Source organism: Bubalus bubalis, chromosome 4 (assembly GCF_019923935.1).
Source record: "Bubalus bubalis isolate 160015118507 breed Murrah chromosome 4, NDDB_SH_1, whole genome shotgun sequence".
Classification (NCBI taxonomy): Eukaryota; Metazoa; Chordata; class Mammalia; order Artiodactyla; family Bovidae; genus Bubalus; species Bubalus bubalis.
Window position 1 is genome coordinate 54,608,613 of NC_059160.1, and position 21,746 is coordinate 54,630,358.

General features: G+C 39.2%; 1 protein-coding gene across 10 annotated transcripts in view; it reads right to left on the reverse strand.

The window, feature by feature from the left end:
* Positions 1-6,686: 6,686 nt before the first annotated feature.
* Positions 6,687-21,746, reverse strand: part of MYBPC1 (myosin binding protein C1) — a 101,829-nt gene continuing 86,769 nt past the window's right edge. For 8 of the 10 annotated variants that reach the window (XM_025283634.3, XM_006043587.4, XM_044941434.2 and 5 more), the window contains 7 exons: positions 18,939-19,078; positions 15,033-15,192; positions 13,899-14,035; positions 12,028-12,214; positions 10,124-10,191; positions 8,557-8,599; positions 6,687-7,377 (listed from right to left, as the gene is read on the reverse strand). In XM_025283634.3, coding sequence (XP_025139419.3) covers positions 8,594-8,599; positions 10,124-10,191; positions 12,028-12,214; positions 13,899-14,035; positions 15,033-15,192; positions 18,939-19,078 — 698 coding nt within the window. In that variant the 3' untranslated portion in view covers positions 6,687-7,377; positions 8,557-8,593. The remainder of the gene's footprint in view (positions 7,378-8,556; positions 8,600-10,123; positions 10,192-12,027; positions 12,215-13,898; positions 14,036-15,032; positions 15,193-18,938; positions 19,079-21,746) is intronic. The other 2 variants (XM_006043588.4, XM_006043590.4) reach the window with 2 other exon arrangements.

Genomic DNA, 21,746 nt, shown 5'->3' on the forward strand with positions numbered 1-21,746 from the left:
TTTTTCTGCCAAGAGGAGGGCTGTTGAGTCGGACAAGGTGAAGAGTCCGTGCCTGAGATAATCCCAGTGAAGCACAGAAACAGGTGCTCTTTTCTTTCTGTTGTTGATTTTCTCATTTCCGTTTCCTCTTTCCTTAGTCCTTGCCTGGTGTGGTTGTTCCTGGCTTCATTTCTGTCTCATTGCTCTTGACTGCCCTTCCCTCTGTACAGATATTAATGTGTTCGTCTGTGCTCCTTTCCTCCCTCCTACTTGACAATGATCCTGGGTCTTGGCCTTCAATGAACCCATCCTAGCCACACCCTCCTGGTCGGTCCATCACTGTTCCTTAACTTCTTCAGGGAGTGGAGTTACTAGAGACTGTGGGTCAGAGTCCATGCTGGCCACTATGAAGACTTGACATTTATGGAAAGATTCATAGAACAACTCATCTCACTAATGAACTCTTGATTCTACTGCAAGACAATGTTCCTTGAACCCTAACTGTGAGCTATTATAGTTAGCTCCAACCCTATGGACTGTAGCCCACCAGGCTCCTCTGTCCATGGGATTCTCCAGGCAAGAATACCGGAGTGGCTTGCCATGCCCTTCTCCAGGGGATCTTCCTAACCCAGGGATCAAACCCATATCTCTTACATCTCCTGCATTGGCAGGCAGGTTATTTACCACTAGCACCACCTGGGAAGCCATGAGCTATTAAGAAGCCATAAGCTATTAAGTACCTAAAAATAACCCCACATAGAGAGGCTCTGCCCCTTCTTGGCAACCTCTACCATTACCCCACCTGCCTCCAACTCAGCGGTACTGCCCCACACAGGAGTGAGAACTGAATTTTCAGTGACCCCCCAGTGGACATGCAGGAATGGGGCTGGGATGATCAGCCCAGGGGCACTTCATCCCATATCCTGCAGGGGATTACATTATTTGGCTTTCTAGTCCATGGGGTCACTAAGAGTTGGACACGACTAAGCGACTTCACTTTTACTTTTCACTTTCATGCATTGGAGAAGGAAATGGCAACCCACTCCAGTATTCTTGCCTGGAGAATCCCAGGGATGGCAGGGAGCCTGGTGGGCTGCCATCTATGGGGTCGCACAGAGTCGGACACGACTGAAGCGACTTAGCAGCAGCAGCAGTGCTTAGAATTTTCCAAATGACCACATGACTCCAAATCAGCTTTGGTTTATTTTGAAACATGGCTCCCTTCCAATTACTCCTCGTCCCAGTTGTCTAAAAGGGATGCCTTGCAGAGCTGGAAGAGTGGCTCTTTTCTTTGTCCCAGTGTTGCTGGTAACTCCTGTTTATTTTTCCTTTCTTCTTTGTGTTTTTTCCCATTAACTTAAAAAATATTAAGCCAACATTTTAAAATTTGTGTGTAATGTCTTTAAGATATTTTCTTAGTCTCCAAGACAAGGATGAAGGTGAGAGGAGAACACTGGAAGGAAGAAATCTCTTGCCTATGCAAGTGCTTACCTACAAAGAACAGAAAGATTTCTCTAAAGCTATTGCTTGAGAGAAAAAGAAGCTATGGTCAATCATGCACTTGAGGGCAAAGTTTCTGCCTTTAAAGACATGAGTCCACCAATGCCCCAAGCCACATGCTGAGTGACCCCTTTGGGAGTGTTTACCTCCTGCCACCTGCCTGGTGTTTTGTCCCTAGCAATCAACTCCAGATAGAAGAAAAATCTTTATCTAGGCCAAAAGTTTTTCAAGTCAGGGCATTTAGGGACAGAGAGAGATCATCAGGTGAATTTAAGAGGGTGATGACTGCCCTTAGAATCAGGAGAATTGGTCATTCCATTAGTGGGTTTGTTTCTCTAATCCAGTGTAAGTTATCAAAATTCAATTATTGATACAAAAGTGAAAGTGAAATTTGCTCAGTTGTGTTCAACTCTTTGCGACCCCATGGAGTATACAGTCCATGGAATTCTCCAGGCCAGAATACTGGAGTGGGTAGCCTTTCCCTTCTCCAGGGTATCTTCTCAACCCAGGGATCGAACCCAGGTTTCCCACATTGCAGGCGGATTCTTTACCAGCTGAGCCACAAAGGAATTTTATAAATACCTACGCATAGCAATCAGCCGACTCTTTGGTACAAGGATGGTAATTAGTGCTCCAGATAAAACAGGGAAATAAAGGCAGAGCTCAGTTTAGGGTCAAGGAATGTTATAAAGGAGGGTTGGTGAGAAGACCGTCTGGTTTTCTTACTCCTTATTCTACTCCTGGGCTACCCTTGTAGCTCCATCAGTAAAAAATCTGCCTGCAATGCAGGAGACCCAGGTTCGGTTCCTGGGTCTGGAAGATCCCCTGGAGAAGGAAATGGCAACCCATTCTAGTATTCTTACCTGAAGAATCCCATGGACAGAGAAGCTTGGCAGGCCACAGTCCATGGGGTCGCAAGAGTCAGACATGACTTAGCGACTAAACAACGAAACAATTCTACTCCTACTCCTACTCCTACTCCGAGGAAAAGAAAGCTAAATTTGTGTTTCGAGGATTCTATTCAAAGGAACTGAAGTGAGGAAGGCGATGGGTGGTCAGGCCTGGAGTCAGGAGAGAACTGGTGATAGTGGAGAGGTAAGAGTGGCGGTGGGCAGTAGAGGAGGGCGAAGAGGGGACACAGGAGAGGGAATGAAGGTGGCTGGGAGCTGGCTGACCCCTCGTTTTTATAGCTCATATACATGAATATTTAGAAGTTATAAATCTAATGAATGGTTCATAAAATGGTTGTATCCTCGTTTTCTGAGGCAGATACCCTCATAATGACCTGGAAGTCTAGATTTTTTTTAAAAAAAATTAACCTTATTAAATTATGACAATTGAGTACACGTCCTTATTTGTATTTATTCATTTATTTATTTGGCTGGGCTGCACAGCATGCAGGATCTTAGTTCCCTGACCAGGGATCAAACCCGTTCTCTCTGCAGTGGAAGCATGGAGTCACAACCACTGGATCACCAGGGAAGTGTCAGAAGGCTAGATTGCATGTTGGATTATCAGTCTTCAAAGATACTTGCCAGGATGTTGTGTGCTTTCCCCCCTGCTGCCCCCTGCACCACGAGGGGTCTCAGGGACACACACGCAGATGCCCTGCCTCATGTGCAGCCTCAGTCACACCCTCCACATCCTGACTCCCTGAAAAATAAGTGTCCCTAGACTCAGACAGTAAAGAATTCGCCTGCAATGCAGGAGACCCGGGTTCAATCCCTGGGTCGGGAAGAACCCCTGGAGAAGGAAATGGCAACTCACTCCACTATTCTTGCCTGGAGAATTCCTTAGAGCCCTGGTGGGCGCCAGTCCATGGGATCACAAGGAGTCGGACACGACTGAGCGACTTCATTTCACTAGGCCACCCATTGGGCCTCAGGATATATATGCTGGCCACTTTGTTCTTCCTTGGGGATAGAAAAGGAAAAGGCCCACAAAGTCCTTAAAACTGGACTGGGTGCAGGCTACAGGAAGGGAGGAAGGTTTGTAAGGCTTTAGGTATGCATGTCCCCTTGGGTCCATGGCCTCCCTGCTGTGTGGAGGGAGATATGGCTGGGGGAGGGTCAGAGGGAGAGGCTTGAGCATAGAGGGTCCTCTTGCCCAGGTCCAAGTCTAATACTAAGCGGTAGAACTGTCCAGTCTCCTCACAAAGAACATCTTTATAAGTAGCAGGTAAAGGGAATTCTGTGGTGGTCCAGTGATTAGGACTCAGTGCTTTCACTGCCAGGGCCCTGGGTTCTGTCCCTGGTCAAGAAACTAAGGTTCTGCAAGCAGATGGTGTGGCAAAAAAAAAAAAAAAAAAAAAAAGATAGCAGGTAAATAGCCAAGCTCTGGCCTTGGAGGTCAAAAGAGCCAGGTCTACACTTGTCAGGAAGTTTCCACATCACTGGTCCTTGTCTGGACTATACTGGGTTGGACCATAGGCATCTCTGCCATCACCAGTGTGACCTGAACACCGGAGGCTTTGCCTTCTCTCCATCTTCTAGGCACTGAGAAAGAGTCAGTTGACCCAGACCCAGAAGGAAGACAGAGAGATCCTCTCAATCTCTCTGGCTAGTGGGGAGATTAGAGTCATATTTAATTTGATTTAGAAAAATAAAATCATGTGGCATGTCCTGCACGCCATCCTAATGTGATACATACATTGATAATAACAATTATCTAAATACATTATTTGACTTCCGAATCCTTATAGTATTCTCTTACATCTACAGTCTGCCCTGTTTATGTGCTTCCCTTTGGTTACCAGTCTTGTACATTATAAATTTCCTGAAGGCAGGAAGTGGCTTATTTCTCACTGAATTCCTAGCTGAGTCCAAAACAGCGCCATGTACACAGACATTCAAAAACTCATTCATTGAGCTAATGAGAATGTTTCAGGTATCAATTTAAAAGTGAGTGGTTAAGCAGTATGGTACTGATGCAAATACAGAAATATAGATCAGTGGAACAGAATTAGCCCAGATATAAGCTCATGCACTTACGGTCAATTAATCTATGACAAAGGAGGCAAGACTATACAATGCAGAAAAGACAGTCTCTTCAATGAGCAGTGCTGGGAATACTGGCAAGCTATATGTACAAGAATGAAATTAGAACATTTTCTAACACCATACACAAAAATAAACTCAAAATGGATCAAAGACCTAAATATAAGACTGGGCACTATAGGCAGAACACATTTTTGACATAAATAGCAGCAATATCTTCTTTGATCCACCTCCTAGAGTAATGAATTTACATTAAAATTAAAATTTCATTTTAATGAAATTTAAAAACAAAAACAAACAAATGGTACCTAATTAAACTTAAAAGCTTCAGCATAGTAAAGGAAACCATAAACCAAATGAAAGCCAACCCACAGAATGGGAGAAAATACTTGCAAATGAAGTGACTGACAACGGATTCATCTCTAAAATATTCAAACAGCTCATGCATCTCAGTATCAACAAACAAATAATCCAATAAAAAAATGGGCAAAAGGTCTAAATAGACATTTCTCCAAAGAAGACATACAAATGGCCAACAAGCACATAAAAGGATGCTCAACATCACTAATTATCAGAGAAATAAATGCAAATCAAAACTGTAAGGAAGTATCATCTTAAACCAGTCAACATAACCATCATCAAAAAGTCCACAAACCATAAATGCTGGGGAGGGTGTGGAGAAAAAGGAACCCTCTTACACTGTTGGTAGGAATGTAAATTGGTCCAACACTATGGAGAACAGCAAGGAGGTTCCTTAAAAAATTGAAAATGGAACTATCATATGATCCAGCAATCCCACTCCTGGGTACATATCTGAGCATGCCCCTAATGTTTATTGCAGCACTATTTGCAATAGCCAAGACATAGAAGGAAACTAAATGTCCATCAACAGAGAAATGGATAAAGAAGTTGTGGTATATACATGCAATGGAAGGTTACTCAGCCATAAAAAGGATAAAATAATGTTATTTTCAGCAACATGGATGGACCTAGTCATTATCATACCAAGTTAAGTAAATAAGACAAAGACAAATATGGTATGATATGACTTGCATGTGGAATCTAATTTTTAAAATGATACAAATGAACTATTTACAAAACAGATATAGACTTACAGATATCAAAACCAAACATGATTATCAAAAGGGAACTATCAGGAGGGTGTGGGGAGGGATCAATCAGGGGTTTGGGATTAACATACACACACTATATATGTAAGAAGGATAATCAGCAAGGACCTACTATAGAGCACAGGGAGTTCTACTCTATATTCTGTGGTAATATATATGAGAAAACAATCTAAAAAGAATAAATATGTGTATATATATAACTGAATCACTTTGCTATACACCTGAAACTAATACAACATTGTAAATCACTGTACTCCAATGAAATTAAAACAAAAATAAAAGTGAGTGATTAAGGATGTATTGCCTTATTCCAATGTTTCTTGGAACTAGTAGGGCTTTTTCCTACTTCTGCATTAATCGAGATGTAAACATTCATCAAGCTTTCTTTTACAGTGAGTAAATAAATAAAAATAAAGTGAGTCAATAGTGTAATTCTTTAAAAAATTTTAATGAATGTTTCATTTCCCAAAAGAATTTTTTGTAAATTCCTGTGGTATATCATTTTTCTTTAATGGAAATTTAAACGAAGTTATTTAATGGAATTTAAACAAATTCAATGGAAATTTAAACAAACTTACAGGAAAGTTAATAGCAACGACAGCTTCTGATACTCTGTTCTTTGCAATTTCAAAATGGACATTTTCTTCCTTATGGGAACTTTGCAGTGTATAAGTATTCTTAACATGAGGAGATACCATATGTAGAAAACAGTAACACTGTGGTATCTTACCCGCCCTCTACTCCACACCCCGAAGTGAAACTTTCTCTGCAGTATCAGGAAAGTGAAGGACATTGTTTATAATACAAATGTTTCTTGGCATCTAGATTTTGGAATAAGCTTTCATCAATTTGAATAGATGCCATCAGCAAACTCTAAATCTGTAACTGCTCTGTAGTCTACAACAGCTCTCCATCAGTGTGACGAGGTATTTAGGCAGGAACTCTGGTGCATTTGGCCAGGATGCTGTGCCAGAGACATGACTTGGGTCAGGCCTGAGTTTGGTAGCATCCTGTCTCTTAGCCTGTGTCCTTAGGTCTGTCTGATCATGCAACCCCAAACACATAAACGAATACTGTAGCATTTCATCATAAATAGTTCAGATTTATTGTACCATTTATTGAATACATTTTCCCTTCTGTTGAGAAAACTTGTCTGAAAGACTTCAAGAATGTCTCATAGTGAATTTAAATGGGGAAAAGGGCACAGATCACTGGAGTTAAGTAGGGTTGTGGGAAATAAACAACTCTTCTTTGCTTAGAAAAATTTCTTAGATCCAGAGAAAGATGGGTTTTAAGGTTACATTGCTGTTTATTGTGTGTGTGTGTGTGTATATATATATATATATATATTTTTTTTTACTCTAAGGGGAAAAAAAAGCTTTCAGAGTCTATTATGTTAAGCTAAAGTAACTGTTTCTGATTATTCTATAGCTTGCATTTTTTGGAAAGTACAGTGACCAAGCAAAGACAACAATGACCAAAATGCTAACTTCAAATGAGATTTTGTTTGCAATTTTTAATTAAGCAATCCGTGCAAACATTTTTTTTTTTTTCTTCAGCATCAGGAGGAAAAAAAACGACCACACTTGGGAGCCTGGTGGAAAAACAGAAATGCTTTCTCATTGCAACCCGATTTCAAAGCAGTGGCGTGCAGAGAGGCAGTGCCCAGGCCCTTTATTCCTCAGGGTTGCTTGAGTGCAAGTCTCGCAAATATGAATCGATTATGTTAGGAGGCACACCTTGCAAGAGGAGCCTGCAGAAGGAAAGCCCACCTAGAAAGGATAAGAAGGAAAAAGCAAAGTCAAAACTGTCTACACGTGAAAAATCCCTGAAACAAGACCTCTTGACTAGCTGCTTGCAAATGTGACTAATTATGTTTCAGTTAGTTACAAAGATTCATTCAGTCCCTACTTGGAAATCTTCTCTTGGATTTAGTACATTTAGAATCTAAAACACTGCATTGAGAAGGAAAAGCAAGTTCCCTGCAGACACATAGCAGTTTTTTTGTTCCCTACTATTACTTGTTCTTGGTTTAAATTCCTAACTAGTTGGAGAGTGTTTATTGCCCTTTGCAAGTTTTTTGAGATTGCTCTATAGAATGATTTCAATATTCTGACTGAATGGCAGAATAAATGCAAATCGTGTTATGAGTCAGTAGGAATAACCTTTTCCAGTTTGTTAATGTTCTTTTTAATTAAGCACAAAGAGCTCCCATTGAAGCACATGGGATAAGAAAAAAGGGACTACTCTTTTAACTTTGGCTATTCACACACTGTCAAAAGTGCAAAAATTGGAAATATAGTAAAATCTGTTCAAGAGTAAAATCTGTAAAATAATAAAATAGTAAAATCTGTCCAGTACATCTGAAGGTGAGAGAAACACCACTTAATATTTCATACTTACCCTCCATGGTTCTGAATTGCATTTTAAAACTAAAAGTACCTTTCACGAGAGACCCCATGAAACCATAAAAATTCATGGTCCTTTAGAAAAGTGTCTTACTACTTGCTAATAAATTCACGTCCAGACAAAAACAGCATGCCATTTGAACATTCTTAAAACTCCTTTAATGCAAATTTGGGAAAATCATTCTCCTTTTTAAAAAAAATCAAGTCACATATTGGTAGAAATGATGCCACTTATGTACATGTCCATTCCTTGATGCAAAGCGTTCAGAATGCTTGGGTATCACTCATTTTCATCTACATTAAATGCTTTAATTCATGCTCTACTGCATTCAACAACTTGCTTCATGTCAACAGAAGATTGTTGTGATAAGTACTAGCCGTTAATGTCAAGATACTGAAATACACATTACAACTACAATGTTAGAGATTTTAAAGAGTCTATTTTCATTGGATTACATAATGAAAATCATGCCATACTCCACAGGCTTTGTATGGCTTATGACAGTCATAAGCTTCATATGCCAAAATCATATGAAAGCTTACCTTAGATGATAATATACATTCAAAAATCCTTACTGTGCTACAACTAAGGAAAAGAGAGAGAAAGAGAGAGAGATGTTGTAAGCATTAATAAAGTGCTAAAACCAAAGTTGAGTACTTGTTGGAGGAAATTATGGTCACGATTATGATGAGGTGATTTCATTAATCCTTAGTCAGGTGAAAAGTACAGGAAAATAGAAGCGCACGGAATGAAGGGCAGGGATCCAGTCACTTCAAAAGGATCATTAATAGGTAAAACATTTATTAATAGGCACAACCACTTTGCCTGAACAGGTGGCAAAGCCAGTTTGACTGTAATGTGAATAATTATAGGAACAGCTTCCAAACCATTAGCTAAAAAAAAAAAAAAAAAAATCCTACAACATATATATATTGTGTTTTTCAACAAAAGAAAAACAGGGACAATAGACAAAGTATTAGTGTACATATATATATGTTGAAATTCTAAAAGGCAAAATTATCAAGTGGATTTAAAAATTATTCTATAACATTGTATTCTGAACTGACTATATATTGGTTTGGCCAAAAAGTTCATTGGGTTTTTCCATAACAGCTTAGGGAAAAATCTGAACAAACTTGTTGGCCAACCCAATATGACTGCTCTAAATAAACACAAGGCTTAAAAAAAAAAAAAACAGGCTAGAAAGTGACTATATGTGCAATCTACACAACTTTAAAGAAAGAATCCTAATTCTTTGCTCTTTTGAAAGCTGACATTATCTCTAGGAATTCAGAAAGCTAACATTGTAAACTCAGGCATGGGTCTATGTCATTACAGTTTACATCAGGTTGCTCATAGCCCTGAAGAACTCCTTAATTCACTCTTCCAAATGGGGTTCAATCTATATATATACTGCAGGACCCATTTACCACTTAATATATTAAGTAACGGGGTCTAGAATTTTCTTTCCTAAGTTCATGAATATATGAAATAATCTTAGTCCCATGAAAATATACAAAATGTTCAACAGATAGATGGATTACAGATACTCTACTAGTATCTAGAAGTTTTCATTGGACAATCTTAAATATGGAAGTTTCCAAATATTAGAGCCTAATATTCCAAACATTTTTTATTTGTGTCCTCTCCCCATCGCAAATACACAGAACACTTTTTCTACGGCCTAGCAACAGAAAAATGTTCAGTTTTCTGAACTTCAACATGAATCTAACAGACCTACACTGGATACTATCTTAAAGGAAGAACATATGTCTCTGCACTTGAAAACGAAAGTATTAAAGAAACGTCATTGGTTCCTGAATTCTGGTACTCTTATATCTAAAATGAGGACCTCACCTAATGTGGCTTTTTGGCTTTATTTATGGGAACCTGTGGTATGGTACTTGGTTTTCCGACAAAACATATTTCTACATTACCTAATATCCTTGAATAATTTGGCCTTCCTTGTTCATGGCATAGCCACTGTATGCCATGAGCTGCTAAGAAATATAATTAAAAGCAAAAGAGAAAGACAAGCTTTACATGCAAAGTGCGATTTCATGTAAGAGGAATGGAACAGAAGGAAGAAATATCCAGTGGGATATGAACTTGTAAAACCTGTTGCTGCCCCTCCAGGAAGACTGGTTGTCCAGGGGAATTTACTCCTTGATATATCACTGCAGAATTAGAATATTTGCACCAGTATTTATTTATTCTCAGTTGACATTCTTACCTTTATTTTTGTTTTTTTCACAGCTTAATTTGATTCAAGTCACGTATTATCAGATAACAATCTGATGACAAACAATCTTGGCTTTACTTTTAGGACCAAAAGCTTTTACCAATATATCACAGTTGATAGCTTATTATGAATTTATATACTAGAATACATTATTTGTGTTACAATTTATTATACAATTAGCATAAAGTATAGCATTTATAGATGCATAAAATTATTCACTTATGGATGACCCCAAATGTTGAACCATTTATGAAACCATCATTTTATATCATTAGCAACATTCAGCTATTTTCAGAGCATGCAAATGTAGTCTCGGGTTTTTGATTTTTGAGTTCTTGTTTTTTGGGCATTGGAATGTAAGTAGCAACAATACCTTGGAACTAATTAGGAGTTTAGAAATCAGATGTGTTTGCATTGTGACCTTCATTTGCATTTAAAGCTAATAAATAGCTAAAAGAACAACACTTAAATTTGTATCCACTATCTCAATAGAAAGGTTTAAAATTTTCTAAGAATATTATATGTTTTACATTTGAGAGGGAAAAAAGTTTTTCTTAATTTCTATCAATTGTGCATCTACTCTCCTGTACTATCTGAGGATGGACACATATCATAAGAGAAAGAACACTGATTTTTTTTTTAAAGTTAGAGAAGGAAAAAAGTGTTTCAAGAAGTTTTTCCACTATATTTAGGAATTAAAAAACTCTTTTGTTGTTGCTATTATTTACATAAATACCTTAAACATTTACTAACACTTTTTCTAAAACAGATATTTATAAAGTCATAGCTGACTTTTAGATTATAATTTCTCCATTATAGAAAGGTAGGAAAAGTAAAGACTTTGGTTGTTATAAAGCAGCAATATAATACAAGAACGAAAGAAAAGACATTAGCATCATGTCACCCATTAACTCCTAACAGTGACTTTGACAGGTGTATGATTCTTCATGGTGTCCCAAAATAGGTACTGATTGTCAAGAAAAAAGTGTCAGCATAAAACTTATCTTCAATTAATATAAAAATTGATTAAGATGACAATTACACTGAGAGTTTTCTCTGACATCAATTTTTATGTCTTTTCTTGGTTTACATTAGTTGAAACACTTCTGAAAACTAGAATAAATAAAATGTATAGCTCTAAGTGGAAATTCTCTAGTGAGATTTTAAAAGAAGTGGGTTATGTGTATGCTGAATTCTACATTTGGAGAAGGAAATGGCAACCCACTCCAGTATTCTTGCCTAGAGAATCCCATGGACAGAGGAGCCTGGTGGGCTACAGTCCATGGGATCTTAAAGAGTTGGACACGACTAAAGCAACAGAGCATGCACATTTGTAATATTAAACACTAAATTAGCAAATTTACATATATAGTTTCACAAAAATAGTAAACTAGTTAAAAATAGTGTAAATTCCTTAATTGCAGTTTTATCAGTGAATTTTTACATTTATCTAAGATGGACTACATCACAAAAGTAATACCCCTTGACTTGAGTCATTGTTACCGTGCTGTGCACATAACACAGTTCACTGAAATTAATAGTCCTTTAGATATCAAGAATTTCAAGAGATGAAAATAAGTCTACTTAAAAAATCAAGTAGCTGTCACAAATAAAGTGAATGCAGAATGTAAAAATGTCCTCTCCTCGGATCTTATCCCCCGCTTCCTAACCTATCCCCAAAATGCTAGCAAGCAATTTGGATTAGGTAGTAAGGATAGTAATTAAATGATTTTCTTTCATTTCGGTCTACACGAGATCTGGGATGTCCTACCTTTCACCTCCAGTTTGCATTCGATCTCCACTGTCCCAAGGTCATTGACTGCTTTGCAGCAGTAAGTGCCCCCGTCATAGGGGCTGGGCTTGCGAATCTCCAGAGTACAGACCCCTTGGTTGCTGAACATCCTGTATCTTGGATCATCCTTAATAGCAACTTTGTTCTTCATCCAGGTAATTTTGGGCTGAAGATGGAAACAAACTAGGTCAAAACATATCTGTACTAGGCCTGGGGTAATAGACCATCCAAGCCAGTGACAGAATGTTCAAATGTGGCTTAGAAAGAAATCACTACATCTAAGAAGAATCCACGTCAACTTAGGCACTAATTCTCTTCAAATTAAATTCTACTTAATGCTTGGCCAGGAAGCAAATGAGCAGTTTCGAAGAGACAGCCATATTTCTTTAAAGGACAGCCCTGGGGTGATCTTCCCAAACAGATTCAATTACATTTAAATTCCATTTACATGTCTTTGAGATTGACTCATCCGGGAGCATGTATATCACTCAATGTTTTTCAAAGAATCCCTGTAAAGTGTCATCACCGGTCAATTTTCTTTATGTTTTCCCCAATATGCTTTTCTAACTTTTTACAGGCTGCTTAACCCTCCTCACTATTGAATCTCTCTTCTGACATCTGTTTTCATTATCTGGTGGCAATGGATGGACCTGCTCCAATCAGATAATCCCAGATCAATAATGATGCAATCACCCAGGAAGGCTACTCCATTCTGCTACACCAACACTAACTCTCCTTTCCATTCTCACACTGTCTTCTCTTCCTTTCTGTAAACACACACTCTTGCCTCTATCTCTTAAATGATTTTGTCTTGCCCAAACCCAAAAGATAGCACTTCTCAGTGTCCTCACCGTCCTCTTCCTTCTTCTACCTTTCAAACGGGCATATTTCCTGAGGCTCACATCATGGTCCTTCACATTTCACTTCACTTCTCTCTTTCTTCTGATATTCCTTTCTAGAGTTTCAGCTCCAAAGGGTGGGATGCAGCAATTCCATGCACCCAGACCAAGAGTCACAGCCCTGGCCTTTCTCCCAAGCTCCAGTGATGTTCTTCTCTCCTCCTGGTCATTCCCACTTGCACATACCAACATCACCTCCAATTAAATATAGATTTAGCATCTTCTTTGCATCCTCAGTCTGGCTTATCCCTTTCACTTCTCTATTTCTGCTCTTGGTATATGCTGGAAAAATATCACCATTTGCAATTTTTCCAAATTCTAGGGCACTTTCTCTCAGCGCCACCCAGGGATAGATAGCTCTGTGGGCAACATTCATTAATATGTTGTTCTTTTCAAATGCCAACATGTAACCTGTTCAGTCAGATGCCGTCTCTCCTTCCTGGTGCTCTGTACCTTTATCAACGAACATTTTGTATTCTGCCTTGCATTATAGTATCATCATTTGCTTTACACTATTACAGGAAACTTGATAAATCAGTATCACCACCTAATTTTTCAGATGACACAATATTAATTCCATCTCCTTACCTCTCAGTTCTTTTAAAAATAGGTGGTTTGTTTTTTCCTTAGAAAATATTCCTTAGTTAGTAAAGAAACATTTTTATACATTTAAATAGTGTCCTTTAGTACCCACCAACATCATCACCCTGCATGCCCCATCTCTCTATCCCAGAAAACACACACACACATTGAGCAGTTGCAAAGTCAATTAATATTAGTACGGTTGGCCAAAATGTTCGTTTGGGTTTTGCCATAAGATGTCATGGAAAAACCTGAATAAACTTTTTGACCAACCCAATACTTACAGTTATAACATAGCAAATATAAAAGATGGAGTTTGGAGTTAATTCTTAAATTTAATTTAATGTGATTAAAGAAAAAAACTGGTACCTTAGGATTTCCTCTCACACTGCAGTTCAGGGTAGCATTGTAACCAGCTACAGCATAGGTGTTGACCAATGGCTGAGTAAACATAGGTGCCTCTGTGAAATCGAAGTCTTCATACACTGGATTTTTGTAGATTTTGCCTTAAAAACAAGCATTAAACATAAGCAAATTAAAAATAAAAATATTATTCTTGGCAGAGTTGACTATGATAAAAACTTCCTTCAGTTTAGTGCATGCTCACGCTCTCAGTCACTCAATTATGTCTGACTCTTTGCGATCCCAAGAACTGTAGCCCACCAGGCTCCTCTGTCCATGAAATTTTCCAGGCAAGAATGCTGGAGTGGGTTTTTCTTTGCTATTGTAATCTTTTTTGCTAATTAAATGTTTTAGTAAAAAAAAAAAAAGAATACAGGTGTGGGTTGCCATTTTATTCTCCAGGGGATCTTCCCTACCAGGGATCGAACCCAAGTCTCCTGCATCTCGCGCATTGGCAATCGGATTCTTTTACCACTGTGCAACCTGGGAAGCCCCTCTGAGCTTAGAAAAACATGTACAAACATGAACAAAGGCATTCATTTGGAAAGGTACCAATTAAAACCAATCTCACATGGGACAGAAAGCCAGAGAGCCATCTGGAACCAAAATAAATATTGGGAAGAATTCAGTGTCTGGGTGTCTTGCTCAGCAATGTGTTTTAACCTGAATGTAATGAGGAAGGGCCGGAAGGACATGATTTATGAGGAAACGAAATGACAGGGGTGGAATCCAACTTCTTTCATTACAAAATGGCTCTTATAAGTAGCATCCTCGAAGGTGTCCAGGAATAGAATAACCCAAGCTCTAGAAGTAAATGGTGACTTTTTCCTATCCCTGTGATGTTAGTCATTGAGAGACCCACTGTCCAGATAGATGTTGGAATGAATGAAATTATGTATGTTAAAAAATATAATCATAGTACAGTTTTCCTTAAGATATTTTACATGTAAGATTAAAATTTTAGTTGGACATTCTTACCACAGTTTTGAATGGGTGTTTATGATTTCTTATTCATTTTGCCACATCTCTTTTTCTTTCTGTCTTCTCTGTCTCATCACTTAACACTAAGGTTCACTGATGTCCAGCCCACTCCCAACTCACCGTCCTTGGCAATCACGGCACTCTCTTTTGTCATTGTTGCATCTTCGCTGAGGCCACACATGTTTTCAGCAAAGACCCGGAAATAATACTCGTTTCCAATGACCAGTTCAGTAATGGTGGCATTGGTTCGGTGATAATGCTCAATAACAGTGAACCACTCCTAAAAAACAAACAAAGATAATTTAAGGAAAATCACTTCAAAATACACAGCTATTTCAACTGTTAATTAGAATAAATAACAGGGATGTTGCATTAACTAAAGAAAAAAAAAAGCACTAATTTTTATATTTAGGGTAACAGAAATGTATATTTAATTTAATACTTTATAATTGATTTTTACCTGATTATGTAATTTAATATCCATTTACACATTAGATTTATTTACCCTAGATGATGATGGAAGAAATTTTCACATAATGAGCTGTGGAGATGTCATTCTGACTAATATGTGGTTTAACTTAAAATTTATACTAACTAGAACAGCCTGTTTTGTGGCCTATTAAACATATGTTGTACATCTGCTTTAACCATTTAAAGAAAAGCATGTATTGCCTGGAAGTAACGAGTGTCTCTTTTGAAAATCCAGATAAATGCCTCCCTTTCTGGGACATTAATGCTGGTATACATTCCATAATAAAGCTCCCTTCCCAAGCACCAGGGTCATACTGATGCTAAATCACGAGAGAAAAGTTAACATCACCCAATCAATTTGCCTAATATCATTATCATGCCGCTGCTGCTGCTGCTGCTAAGTTGCTTCAGTCGTGTCCGACTCTGTGTGACCCCATAGACTGCAGCCCACCAGGCTCCCCCACCTCTGGGATTCTCCAGCCATGAACACTGGAGTGGGTTGCCATTTCCTTCTCCAATGCATGAAAGTGAAAAGTGAAAGTGAAGTTGCTCAGTCGTGTCCGACTCTTCGCGACCCCATGCACTGTAGCCTACCAGGCTCCTCCGTCTATGGGATTTCCCAGGCAAGAGTACTGGAGTGGGGTGCCATTATCATAGGTTCTTTCAATTCTTTGTTCAATTATTAATTATCACCTCCTCCCTAACTGTTTACCCTCCCACCACTCCACTTTGGTTATAGTTTTTCACCTTGACCTGGCTTAGTTTTCTTCACAGCACTTGTTACCTTAAATATATCATGTACTTACTATTTTACTTGCTTTTTCACTACTTTCCCCATTGCAATGATGTACAGTGATGGTTAAAAATGTACTTTTCTTCTCACCCCTTGTATCTCCAGTGCCTTATCACAACACCTGGTATATAGTGGGTAGCATGCACAAAACTGAATACTTGAATGATTGAGTGAGTTAAAGTTATGTTATTCTTTCATTTTTTTAAATTTTATTTTATTTTTAAACTTTACATAACTGTATTTGTTTTGCCAAATATCAAAATGAATCCACCACAGGTATACATGTGTTCCCCATCCTGAACCCTCCTCCCTCCTCCCTCCCCATTCCATCCCTCTGGGTCGTCCCAGTGCACCAGCCCCAAGCATCCAGTATCGTGCATCGCACCTGGACTGGCAACTCGTTTCATACATGATATTTTACGTGTTTCAATGCCATTCTCCCAAATCTTCCCACCCTCTCCCTCTCTCACAGAGTCCATAAGACTGTTCTATACATAAATGTCTCTTTTGCTGTCTCGTACACAGGGTTATTGTTACCATCTTCCTAAATTCCATATATATGCGTTAGTATACTGTATTGGTGTTTTTCTTTCTGGCTTACTTCACTCTGTATAATAGGCTCCAGTTTCATCCACCTCATTAGAACTGATTCAAATGTATTCTTTTTAATGGCTGAATAATACTCCATTGTGTATATGTACCATAGTTTTCTTATCCATTCATCTGCTGGAGATTCCTTAAAAAACTGGAAATAGACCTGCCTTATGATCCAGCAATCCCACTGCTGGGCATACACACTGAGGAAACCAGAAGGGAAAGAGACACGTGTACCCCAATGTTCATTGCAGCACTGTTTATAATAGCCAGGACATGGAAGCAACCTAGATGTCTTTCATTTCTTTTTTAAATTTTTCCTTCACCATGTCAGGAAATAAAGTGGCTTCAAAGTTTATTTTGTCACTAGTAGAAAACCACATTGTACTACATATATTTAGTACCACTAACTGAGAAAATACATTTCCTGACCAAAAAACTCTTAAAGGAAAAGGATTTTTCTTGCAATGTTTAGGGCCTCTGGCCTCTATTTTAAAGACACCCAGCGATTGTAGTTATGTCCTCCTTAATTTCCAAAGCACTTTATGCACACCTTTATTCCAACATTAATTATATTGTTTTTAACATTTGGTTTATGCCTTTCTTCTTGCTTATACTAAGAGTGCTCCAAGAGCATGAGTTGTCTATTTGTTTTTGATCCAGCAGCTAGAACAGTGCTCAACAAATAGGAAATGAATGAACACATGAATGTGCTGGCATACATCATGAAAACAATGTTTATGGAAGGTATAAAGGACTATAGGAACTTAATTGAAAAACAGCATCTATAGGCACAGTGAGACAGTGGTGTGGTGAGCTCCTGGGAAGTGCACTGGGCACGGTGAGCATTTTCAGGTCTGTAGGTCTGCTGAAATGCACCAGAAACATAATGGTGCGGTGTTGGGGTTCCTCCCCTGTCAGCAGGCAGAGCTAAGACACATGAAGCAGCAGCAAAATCCTGGCTCACCTGGACTTGACTAGATATCTAAGAAGACAAATGCTGGGCAGTGTGGTAGGGATGGGGCACCTGGAAGAAATGTGGTACCCCTGGATTCACTACCAGCATCCAGCAAAGGTCCAGGGAAGAGCCCTTTTTGCTAAGGAAATCCAAAATATTCAATACTTTCCTTGCAAAGTCACCCATTGATCTAGCTCTCAAGCTGTCTGGGTTTGGCTGAAAGATGTTTCTTGAAATGCCAAGTCTTATTTTGTCATGTAGCACCCACCCAGGAGTGTGGGGAAAGACAGGCTAGAAATAGTTTACGAAAAGGAAAGACTTGAAATCCATTCCTGTTACTTAGGTTGCTCTTTTCATCCCTCTCCCCTTCTATTAATCCAGTCTAACCTTATAACCTAAGTTCTTACTGAGATCTACTAGTATAAATGCCTAAAGCCTTCCTGTCAATATCATTCAGTATGATGTTCTACTCTTCCTATGAGAATGGATAGTGGCTCTGTGACATTCTGTGTAAAACATTCATTTATTCATTCACCATCTTACAGGCAGGGGAATGGTGGGTGTAGTGGATTGATTCAGAAAGACCTAGGTTTTAACATTTAAAATCTGGTGATTTCCAGCAATTCATTTAATCTTTTGAGCCTTAATAGCCTCATTTATAAAGCATAGGTAATAATAATTCATATTTGTTGATTTGCTTCTTGAATACTCTAAGCTTGTTCCCTCCTCAGGACCTTTGCATATGCTGTTCTTTCTTTTCTAACTGCTATCTTTTTTTTTTTTTTTTTGAGACATCAGTCTATGGTATCCAACAATTATTTTACAAAGAGAAAGAAGTTGCATGGATGCAAATTTGAGCCAGAATTCACAGTGAGTAAATATTTGCTGAATGCATAAATTTAGTGAATTCTATTGAGCATTCTATTGTCTTAGCCTCTTGATAAACAAGCAAGGTAAACTTCACTGTCCTTATTTTACATATGAGGGAAATGGAAATCAAAGAGGTCAAGTGACTGTCCATGTATATGTGGTCCTAGGTACAAATTCAAGTCCAACTCTCCATGGCTCCTAAGGCCTTACCCTTCCCACTGTGCCATGACACTTCTCCATGACCCTCATGAGTTCCTCACCAAAGAGGACTTCATGCCTCCCCCTTTACTTCTGATGAACTATGATTTTGCTGCTCTGTACCAGAGAAACCAGACCTTACCATGCTCTTCTTATCAGCCTTCTGGATCGTGTACCCTGTAATGGCAGTATTTCCATCATCCCTTGGTGGGGTCCATGATAGAGCAACATTCTCTCCCCAGACATCCTCGATCTTCACATGTTGGGGTGGACCTGGACGGTCTGTAGGATAAATTCATGGAGTCACTGTGAGGTCACTTTCCCCCTAATCTAGACCTTGTTGTAGGAGGGTATTTAAAATGTCTTTTCCTTCCCATCCCAAAGAATAGCAAGGAGATATAAGAAAGCCTTTCTCAGGGATCAATGTAAAGAAATACAGGAAAACAATAGAATGGGAAAGACTAGAGATCTCTTTGAGAAAATTAGAGATACCAAGGGAGCATTTCACGCAAAGATGGGCTCAATAAAGGACAGAAATGGTATGGACCTAACAGAAGCAGAAGCTATTAAGAAGAGCTGGCAAGAATACACAGAAGAACTATACAAAAAAGATCTTGATGACCCAGATAACCATGATGGTGTGATAACTCACCTAGAGCCAGACATTCTGGAATGTGAAGTCAAGTGGGCCTTAGAAAGCACCACTACGAACAAAGCTAGTGGAGGTGATGGAATTCCAGTTGAGCGATTTCAAATCCTAAAAGATGATGCTGTGAAAGTGTTGCACTCAATATGCCAGTAAATTTAGAAAACTCAGCAGTGGCCACAGGACTGGAAAAGGTCAGTTTTCATTCTAATCCCAAAGAAAGGCAATGCCAAAGAATGCTCAAACTACTGCACAATTGCACTCATCTCACACGCTAGTAAAGTAATGCTCAAAATTCTCCAAGCCAGGCTTTAACAGTACGTGAACCATGAACTTCCAGATGTTCAAGCTGGTTTTAGAAAAAACAGAGGAACCAGAGATCAGATCACCAACATCTGTTGGATCGTTGAAAAAGAATGCCAGAAAAACATCTATTTCTGCTTTAGTGACTATGCCAAAGCCTTTGACTGCGTGGATCACAACAAATTCCTGAAAATTCTTCAAGAGATGGGAATACCAGACCACTTGACCTGCCTCCTGAGAAATCTGTATGCAGGTCAAGAAGCAACAGTTAGAACTGGACATGGAACAACAGACTGGTTCCAAATTGGGAAAGGAGTACATCAAAGCTGTATATTGTTACCTGCTTATTTAACGTACATGCAGAGTACATCATGAGAAATGTCGGGCTGGATGAAGCACAAGCAGGAATCAAGATTGTCGGGCGAAACATCAATAACCTCAGATATTCAGATGACACCACTCTTATGGAAGAAAGTGAAGAAGAACTAAAAAGCCTCTTGATGAAAGTGAAAGAGGAGAGTGAAAATTTTGGCTTAAAACTCAACATTCAGAAAACTGAGATCATGGCATCTGGTCCCATCATTTCATGGGAAATAGATGGGGAAACAATGGAAACAGTGACAGATTTTATTTAGGGGGCTCCAAAATCATGGCAGATGGTGACTGCAGCCATGAAATTAAAAGAAACTTACTCCTTGGAAGAAAAGCTATGACCAACCTAGAGAGCATATTAAAAAGCAGAGACATTACTTTGCCAACAAAGGTCTGTCTAGTCAAAGCTATGTTTTTTCCAGTAGTCATGTATGGATGTGAGAGTTGGACTATAAAGAAAGCTGAGCACCGAAGAATGGATGCTTTTGAACTGTGGTGTTGGAAAAGACTCTTGAGAGTCCCTTGAACTGCAAGGAGATCAAACTAGTCAACCTGAAAGGAGATCAGTCCTGAATGTTCACTGAAAGGACTGATGCTGAAGTTGAAACTTCAATACTCTGGCCACCTGATGCAAAGAACTTACTCACTGGAAAAGACTCTGATGCTGGGAAAGATGGAAGTCAGGAGGAGAAGGGGACGACAGAGGATGAGATGGCTGGATGGCATCACTGACTTGATGGACATGAGTTTGAGCAAGCTCCAGGAGCTGGTGATGGACAGGGAAGCCTGGTGTGCTGCAGTTCATGGGATCACAGAGTCGGACACGACTGAGCAACTGAACTGAACTTCCTTCCCATATTGCCATCTTCTTCTCCAGAGAAGTGCAATGCACTCCAGCTTAGCTTATCTGCAAATGCTTGACTTTCATCTTCATGGAAAGAAAAAGTTTTTGTAAAGAAAACTTAAATGAAACCTCAAACCTCATTAACCATCCTCCAGGGGCCAATGACTGGCGATGAATCACAGGCTACTCTGCCTAATGGAATGGTAAGCTGACACTGGACCTGAAATCTTAGAGTCTACCTGGGCTGTGGGACTCCAGCTTTTGGTGAAAGGCCTAAAACCCACAGCCTGTGAGAGGGGTTCCTGCTGTACTAAAAAGGCATCTTTAATGGGAGGAAAACATGCTTTTGAACTGTGGTGTTGGAGAAGACTCTTGAGAGTCCCTTGGACTGCAAGGAGATCCAACCAGTCCATTCTGAAGGAGATCAGCCCTGGGATTTCTTTGGAAGGAATGATGCTAAAGCTGAAACTCCAAGTACTTTGGCCACCTCATGCGAAGAGTTGACTCATTGGAAAAGACTCTGATGCTGGGAGAGATTAGGGGCAGGAGGAGAAGGGGACGACAGAGGATGAGATGGCTGGATGGCATCACTGACTCGATGGACGTGAGTCTGAGTGAACTCCGGGAGTTGGTGATGGACAGGGAGGCCTGGCGTGCTGCAATTCATGGGGTCACAAAGAGTCAGACACAACTGAGCGTCTGATCTGATCTGATCTGGGAAAAAACAAACAAAAAACAAAAAACCTTGCACAGAAGTGCAAGGAAAGACAATAATATTATGTCTT